An 8,888-nucleotide genomic window follows, 5' to 3' on the forward strand; every position below is an offset into this window, starting at 1 on the left:
CAAAACACTTCAAGCTAAAAATGAGATAACTCCAAGCCAACAAGGTGCCATTTCTGAATGAACCAAGGCCGCATGGGTGGGTTGAAGCCAGCCTGGCACTGTTACGAACTTTGCGTTGTCAAGTCAGGTAGTACCAGAGGTGTAACAGTCAGCATGTGAAAAGGTTAGCTGGGTTTGCTGCTCAAGGTTGTGATGTAGTTATGACACATGGTCTATGGGGTTTAAAAGCCTAAACATTTAAAAAAAAAACTTATTACTGAGGAGAAGCTTGAAGATGATGCACCATAACTTTGTATTTAGTTATATATTATAACCTCAAAGAAGATTAGATTGAGTTCACCTGAGATTTTGTAGCATTTAGCCTTGTGAATGACTATGAACGATCACTTTTAGCTCAGAGACGCTAAAGTGATGCACATCCATTTAAATTAAATAGCAGTGTTATACTTCGGCTGGTTTGTTGGGTGGAAATGACACATTTGCACAATGTGAACAACCTCTTCTCTGTTTTACCAGACTGAGTGAGGAGCCTGCTGTCCAGTCGCCACCATGATAGCCACGGGTGGCCTGCTGCGCATGAACAGGCGGCAGGATTCGCTCCGGTCCAAAAATCGAGCTGAAAACAAGAGGAAACGGAAATCCAAGAAAAAGAAGAAGAACGATGTGGTCATTGTGAAGGGGAAGCTCAACCTCTGCTCCCCGGCTGGTTTGGTGGCTGCCATTGGTGTGATGGTTTTGATGGTCGGGATTTCCATGGCTGTGCTAGGCTACTGGCCCAGTCAGAATCAGCAGGAGTACCAGGAGCGCCGCAGGAACGGAGCCTTCCACAACAGCAGGGCGAGCTACTCCAGAAGTCCAGCTGCCTCGCCTAACTTGACCCAAGATAAGTCTCCCTCCAGCCCAGCGCATGAGTTCAACCAGAGCCATTCTAACAGCAGCACCTCCTCTCCTCACTGTGGCATCCTCTGTGACTTCCTGGATAACTACCTGTACTCAGACAATCTGAAAGTGTTCGGACCGCTGGTGATGGGAATTGGCATTTTTCTCTTCATCTGTGCCAACGCTGTTCTCCACGAAAACCGAGACAAGAAAACTAAAATCATCAACCTGAGAGATATTTACTCCACGGTGATAGATCTGCACAACATACGGTCAAAGGAGTACTCTCCTCTGAACGGCCTGGTTAACTACACCCAGGCGAGGAGTGCTGAGGGCCCGTCGGCGTCGTTTCCAGCGAGCGGGTCACTCACCCGCAGCTCCTGGCCTTCCACTGGACTCAATTTGAAGGGAGAGGTGGATACCGAGGAGGCGTTTAGACGCTCCTCGTTGGCGAGCAGGCCCCGCAGCTGGTCCAGAGATGTCCAGACCTTCACCGACACCGTCTACAGCATCTACAAGGACTACAGCAACAGCGGCGAGCAGGCCCCCCAGCCCCGACAGTGGGAGACCACTTACATCGTCGCCTCCTCTGTGAACGCGTTCACCCTCCCCGTGATCAAACTCAACAACTGTGAGGTGGAGGAGTCGGAGAGGGTGGAGGCAGAAGGACGCTCGGAGGAAGAGGTTGTGATTGAGACCGCTGCTGAAAACATTAGTGAGGATGGACACGCCAGCAGTGAGATGGACGGGAGGCATAAGGGGTCAGCGACGACGAGTGACTCCCCGCCCCCCCATCAGCGTCAGGAGGACAGAACCACAGAGACGGTTAATCCGCAGGAGGTGCCTCACACACAGCTGTTTCCTCCAGCTCCCGTTGCCATGGGAACGGGCTCAAACGCGTCGCTGAACTCCTTCACAGATCAGCCGAGGCTCGCGCGCCGCTGCAGCCTGTCCGTGTCTGGGAGTCGTCAAGGTGACAGAGCGAGGCGTTTCAGCTGCCCCCGACTGGAGCGCTCCAACAGCAAGGGCTACATCAAACTGACTGACCTGGGGGGCGAGTCCTTCGAAGCACCCGACACTCACGCTGCTTTAGAGGCCGCGGGACAGGAAGCAGAGATGGATGCAACAGCCACAAGGGATGAAGGAGCTCAGGGGGAGGAGGCTCTGCAGACGCCCAGCACTTCTACAGAATCCTAGGCTTTTCTTTCTTCTTTTTTTTTATCTCACTACCCTCCTGCAACTCTTTCTGGTCTTGTTCTTTGCTTTTTACCTTCTTTTGCCATTAGTGATGAGTAGCTGGTCAGGAAAGGAAACACAAAGAGTACACAGCTAAGGACTATTGACTTATAGCCATGCACTCAAGAGCGACACACTTTATATATGAAAACAACCACTGCTCAATATTCAGATGTAACTTTTCTATTTTTCCAATGTAGCAAGAGCAATACTTAAGACTTCAATGGAGTTTTAGTAAAGGTTTGTAAAAAAAACAGAAAAAGGGAAAAAAAAAAAAAGATCTGAGTTTTAACTTGTTTTGTACAACTTGTAGGGCAGACACTGTAGCTTGTAAAACTACCAAAACTATCACTGCGAACTGCTGTCCACCTTGTTGTACGGTAGCATTTACGTATGTCACAGAAATTAAATAGTCTAGATTTGTTTCTCTGCATTGTTCTGTGAAAAACACGTGACTTGGTGAACTGATCAGAATCTCAGGTAGACGTTTGGTTTAGTAATGAGACCTTAACAACGAGGTCTTCTCTATGTGCACACTTGTTCATATGAAACGTACATGGTTGAATAAATCTGACTCTAACACCTATGCTGGTTCAGACAAACGTTTATTGTTTAATATTAAAATGCCAAACAGTTTGTTTTTTCTAAATATTTTAAAGAAAAAAGTTCAAAGAATGGCTTGTTTTTTTATGTGAGCAGTCAGTATCTTACCTGCAGTAGACAGTAGCCAGAGTCATCAGTTTGGAAAATTAGGTGGGTTTTCTCCTCTAGGAATCCATCTAATGGCTAACAGCTATTAGGCGGTTTTACACCTCACAACGTTACTATTTTCTAACGCAAATATTGTTTTGTGTTTTGAAGCTAAATGCATATATTGTTGCTGCCAAATATCGTACTGCTGATCTGTTGAGTTTAACAGTTTGTCTTTCTCTAATATGACCAATGGTTCCCAAAGTTGGGGTCATCAAACAACAAGTGATGAATCTTGAGTTGATTTTCCACAAAACAAACTTGGAATTGATTGCTAATAGCCTATTTTTGTATAACTGCTGTAAACTATAAAGAGCAGAAGTTAGAAATGGATGAAAATATAACAAGTGTTGGTGCTGGTTGTGGTAGCATTACAGTGTTTTTTTAATTGACTCTAACATTTAGACACTTCAATCAGCAATAGCCAGGGTTGTGAGTGGCTTTGGATGTTATCAGTCCATTAAATGGCCATTATTAGTTGTTATGATCCCCATATGTAGCAGTGAGACTGTCCCACCTACCTCCTTGTAGGTTTAAAGATACGTTGTTATCGTTATTATCGCTGATAATAGGCAGCATTACACGGGGGTGAACCAGGAAGTGTCTTTTTTGTTTTTTAAGCTTATGTAACCATTTTCCTAAACCTAACTTTACACCTGACCCAGAGGACCAACCCTAAACCCCTTACCCTTGTGCCTAAACCTAACCAAGACCCTAAACCTAACTGCCAGACCCTTTACTCTAAACCTAACCACGTGAAGCTATTATCAGCGCTAACAACGTACCTTTAAACCCACTAGGAGGTACAGGAGGGACAGTCTGACCACTACATATGGGAATGATAACAATTAATAACGACCATTTAATGGCGGATAACATTTGAAGCGGGTGGAGTGTTTGCCACTGTTTTTATGTATTTATTTTTATTTTTTTGCGGGAAGGGGGGTGTTTGTTTTGTTTTTGTGGGTCAGAAGCTGAAAACTCACTTTCTCTATTCTGTGTGATCAGGCTCATTCACATATCCCAGGACTTCCCTAGAAATAGATGTGCTGTCTTTTTTTTTTTTTTTCATTCAGAAACACTGTTTTAGGTTTTTGTTTGCAAATTTGCTGAAAAACATTTCAGCAGCTTCAGCGTGTCAGTTACATGTTAAAATACAGACTTTGTTTGGTTAAGAAAATACAATATTAAAAAGTTTGTAAAATCTTTTCCCCCTAGGTTAGGCGTTTATCTCTTGTGTGATTTTTGCAGTTCAGTAGGCAGGGCGCTCGATTCTGTTGACAGGGCAGGGCGCCCTGGTAGGGGAAACACATTGGGTATAAAATACTTGGTATAGCTTCTGCTCAAACTGCTAGAAAAATTTTGAGTACAAGTTGTCTCTGATTCTCCAAACTGAGATTGAACTGACTGTTGTCTACTGCAGGTAAGATACTTACAATGGATAATTGCAGCAGTTGTTCCCCATTATTCTCCACTGATGTAGAAATTGGAGTACTTGGGCTGACTGAACGGAGGCAAACAGGCCAACATTATCACAGAAATGTACGGCTGTATTCTTGTTGTCTTCAGCAATAGGAGCCTGTTCTTATGAATCGATGAATCCTTTTATTATTTATTTATGGTTTCATTTGTGGTTTGTATCCAAGCACCTACACTTGTTTATATTTTTCTAATAATCAAGCCTCTTTAGAGATGTAGATGTCAGCTTGATCCAGTTCATCTGTCTCCAGCAAAGTTATGTGTTTGTAAAACAAAAAAGTAGAATCATAATCAAATTATTTTTAACTCCGTGAGTTGGATGACATGATATCAAATGTGCAAATAAATTTTAATTTTTAAATGTTTCCATCTTGACTGGATGTCAACAACAACACAGTGATAGCTGAGCATGGGCACCGGTGATCCCCGCGACCCAAAAAGGAAGAAACGGATAAAAGATGGATGGATGTGACAAATTTTGTGTTTTGTCATTTACTGTGCCATATTGTTAAATGTTAAAGAAACCAAGAGAAATCTCTAGAAATGGGAAAATAAAAATGTGTATTGCTTAAGCTTTCAAGATGCATCGGATTCAGAACAACACAATTTCATTATGAAAATCATAGAATAAGCTAATGTTTCTGGAAGTTGATAAAATGTAGTTTGATTATATGCTTCAACGGTCTGCCTAGATTTAAACCTCCTAGTGGTCATGTGACCATTATCTAACGTTTCCCCAGCGCCATTTTTAAGCAGCGGCCAGCAGGTGTCGCTGTGTCTGTACTGAGTCGTTACACCACGGGGTCGACTTTGCAGACAGCAGGGGCGGGGTTAGCTCGCGCCGTGTCGGCGGCGGTGGTTTACCAAGGCGAGCGCTTACAGGTGTCCGGTCCTTTACACCCGGACGAGCCCCGCGTCGGGATTTCCTAGTCCCTCCGGTGACGCTGCTCGGTGACAGCTGCTGCTTTGGAAGGGTTTGTGTCTCCGGAAAGACTCGGGTAAAGATTGTTCACTCCTACTTACTTTGTTCACACGACCACATTTGCAGTTTTCTGGAGAATTAGCCTACTTTACTAACATCTTTATTTGTGTTTCCGCTGCTATCAATGTGACACCTGCTGCTCTCCTGGCGACATGGAAACGGTGAGTAACAATGGTTCAATTTAAAAAGCTGAAATATGACACATTAAACGTCCCACAGTAGTTTAGACATGTTTAGCTTAGCCATTTAACTTCGGTCAGCATCAAATACATTTAAAAAGACACCTAGCTTAATGAAGCACCACTTCACTAGCTTAAGGTCGACTCTGTGAAAACTATAACTCTGGTCAGTAAAGTACTTTAATTGATGTTCAAAGATATTCCTGTTTAAAAGTGAAACTTTGATGTAAACCAATCATCAAAACAAATCACGGATTCTTCAAATTGCTTTTTATAATGGGTTGATTTGGCCCATTTTTAGGTGTCTTAACTCACCTCTTATAACTGCTGAGAAAGCACAGCATGATTTTCTTAAACATGCACACATTAATAATAATAATAATAATAATAATAATGCACTTGTGCACAAATGGCTAGGTTTGAAAGAAAAGCTGTGCATGGCACAGGTAGATGATTCGGAAATGGGAAGTTGTCACAGCACGAGTTTCCTCTGAGTTGTTCTGAATGAAATAATGAAGAGCTTTTTTATTTTTAATGATGCATCTGGTCACATCTGTATGAATGTTTGGAAGGCAAGCACGTTTTCCAGGGTTATGGAGTGAGATAAGGCCAGGCAAAGTTCATGGGACTTTTGGCTGATGGTAGCATGTCCTGCCTTGATCATTTGGTAGTAATTTAATGGCGTTTGTTGCCAGAATGGCTTTAAGATAACTTATTGTGCAAGTTATAAAGGGGTATAAATGTGTGGCAGTTTTGCACACGTGAGAGAGTTTAAATGTGAACTTTACTCTGCCAGCCTCTAATTTCAAAGTCCAGAAAATGTGTCAATGAGCTCATACCTAAATAAAGCAGGTAATCACTCGAGAAAATAACCTCGGGCGTTCATAACAGCTTCATGCACCGTTCTTTCCTGGCTGTGCACACTACATTGATATCCGTTAAAAAGCACAGTCCCGATTAGAGATAAGTCGGTGTTTGTTTGTCATCCTCGACGCGCCGTAAACACTGAAGAATATGTGCGCATCGTGCAGCCACTCTGCAGAGTTTTTAATGCTCTGGTCATATCTCACCTGATTCATTTCTAGATGTTTTAAGTTTGAACATGATTGTGACTCGATCTGATCATCCATTCAGCGTTCGTGTACAAAATGTTCACCCAACAACTGATAATGGCTGCTTGTATGGAGATTAGTGACCCGAGGCAGTGGAGAGAATCATGCAAGGCCACCACTGGCACCTCAGCTCCGTACGGTTCTGGTTTGAGTCTCAATTGGAGCTTTTCTGTGTCAAATTCTTGTGTTGTTCCTCCGACTGTGCAGGTTTTCTCTGTGTGCTTCAACTTCCTCCCGTCTAAATTGAGTGAGTGTGCTTGTATGTGTTGGCCCTGCAGCAGACAGATGAACTGCGCACCCATCCTACATTAGTTTTTATGTAGAAAACCCATGGTACACTCTGACTGAAGTGAAGTACTGAATACATCTTTATCGTTTAAACTGTTAGGACTAAAGTGTAAAAAGAAAATGAAGCCATTCGGCTCCGATTTCGTGCCTTCGGGTGAACCGTAATTTACAGTCAGTAGATGTGAGCTGAACTTGACACGTGAGTGGAGAGCTGTTGTCTTTGGAGGGTGCTCAAGATAACGCATATAACCCAGTCTGGTTTGGTGAAGTGATAACTTTGTTGGAAGAACTGATATCTCTCAGAATTGCTGGACATTTTGAAATCAGTATTCGGTCGACTCAAACAGAGCAGTGGAGAGATTGGATCAGATGGGAACTTAACCCAAAACTGTTCTATTACTTTTGGTTACAGAGTATTGCTAAACTTGACCACAAAGATTTAGCATAGTTTTAAATTTTCATGTTTCGTGTCTAAACTATGTTCTGAGGGAAATATTTAACCCTAAAAAAAAAACTCCCTTCCTTTGTGTTGAGGCTTTTCAGATTCCAGGAAGCGAGTCCTGAAACATTGAACTTTTTTGATTTGTGAAATAGTCACAGGATTTCTCTTTTTGCAAGTTCATCAAAGTCACTTCATAATCAGTTTGTACAAGAACTTGCAAGCTAGAAAACCACAGCTTATCTCCCAGTTTTTGCTGAATTGCTTGTTCGTCACTTTATTTGATATCTTCTTTGCTGTCCGGTCCTCTGCGTTACTTATTGCATTTAAACTTAAGAGAAGTGGTTGGTCGGGTTGTGCTCGTCGGCTGCAGTGTGTAGATTAACAAAGAATTGGTGTTAACGTTTAATCCTGATTTGATTTAGTTTGACAGTCAGATGATCAATATTTTCATTACACTGAACATGTCTTCTCACTTGTGGCTGATAATGGGTTGTTTATTACCACAAAATATTTAATGTGTTTGTTAGGTTTCCAATTAAAAGTTTTCCTTTCTGATTTTATACAAAGCTAATTGTTGACGATTAATCTTTGTCAGTGTGATACAAACCTCATTTAATTTGCAGAACATGCAGTAAACTTGGCGGTTTGTAATCACATAAACACTTCTTTAAAAGTACTTGAAATCCACTCACATTGTTAGTTATACATGGGAATTTAAAGTGTTGTGGAAATAATCAAGCATTTGTTTTTAGATTCTCTAAAAGGTTCTCAGGACTGGACCTGGCACTAATACCAGAAATGAGATGGACATGACAGCAAGGCTTCAGGAACTACTTTAGAGCTGTAGAGTTGCTCAAAGTATTTTATATTGTGTCAGAGAAAGCGACCCAATTAGCTTAGCTTTAGGAGTGTTTAAATCAAAGCTAGCTGCTAGCAACAACTTGATACAACAAATGAGGTGGCGTTTAGTTTTATTACCGATGCAGTGACTGATATTTGAGTTCACATGACCAATTTAAAGGAAGTACTTCTTTTTTTTAACTTAAGCCGAACATTATCAGAAGATAACAGCAAAGGACAGTTGATACACCCACGATGAATTGTAAATTCTGATAAAGCTTTTCTATCATTATCATTACGTTTTTAGTTCAGGTCACCTTGCAGTTCAGACTTTCCTAAACGAACATCAAGAGAAAGCTCAAGTCAAACTGTGCTTTATTCACAATCAAAGTAACGAGCCAGTTGATTTCCAGAGGTTAGAAATACACACCAGATTTATGATTGCTCCAGTTAGGATGTGCTTCCTACGTAAGGGACACAAGAAGGGAGTGCCCCTCCCTGTCTTAACTTCTATTCACGTTAATCTGCAGCTCCATTTGTGTCCGTGGCTTTACATGAAAGAGTACCCAAGCTGAAACGATTTGTGTAAAGAGGTGGTGTCTGTGTGATTGAGGTAGGGGGTTGATTTTGGAGCTTCGGTCCCCGTGTGGGGTGTTGAAATCACGCCTTAATTTGGCATGTGTGCATGCCGACCTGCAGCC

General features: G+C 42.2%; 1 protein-coding gene across 1 annotated transcript in view; it reads left to right on the forward strand.

Moving 5' to 3' along the window:
* LOC119414748 (transmembrane protein 200C) overlaps positions 1–2,393 on the forward strand; it is an 11,079-nt gene extending 8,686 nt beyond the window's left edge. The window contains exon 2 of the mRNA XM_037681858.1: positions 517–2,393. Within this exon, the coding sequence (XP_037537786.1) occupies positions 550–2,076 (1,527 nt within the window). The 5' untranslated portion in view covers positions 517–549 and the 3' untranslated portion in view covers positions 2,077–2,393. The remainder of the gene's footprint in view (positions 1–516) is intronic.
* The last annotated feature ends 6,495 nt before the right edge of the window (positions 2,394–8,888 follow it).

The sequence above is a fragment of the Nematolebias whitei genome, chromosome 9 (assembly GCF_014905685.2).
Source record: "Nematolebias whitei isolate Nwh7 chromosome 9, NemWhi1, whole genome shotgun sequence".
Classification (NCBI taxonomy): Eukaryota; Metazoa; Chordata; class Actinopteri; order Cyprinodontiformes; family Rivulidae; genus Nematolebias; species Nematolebias whitei.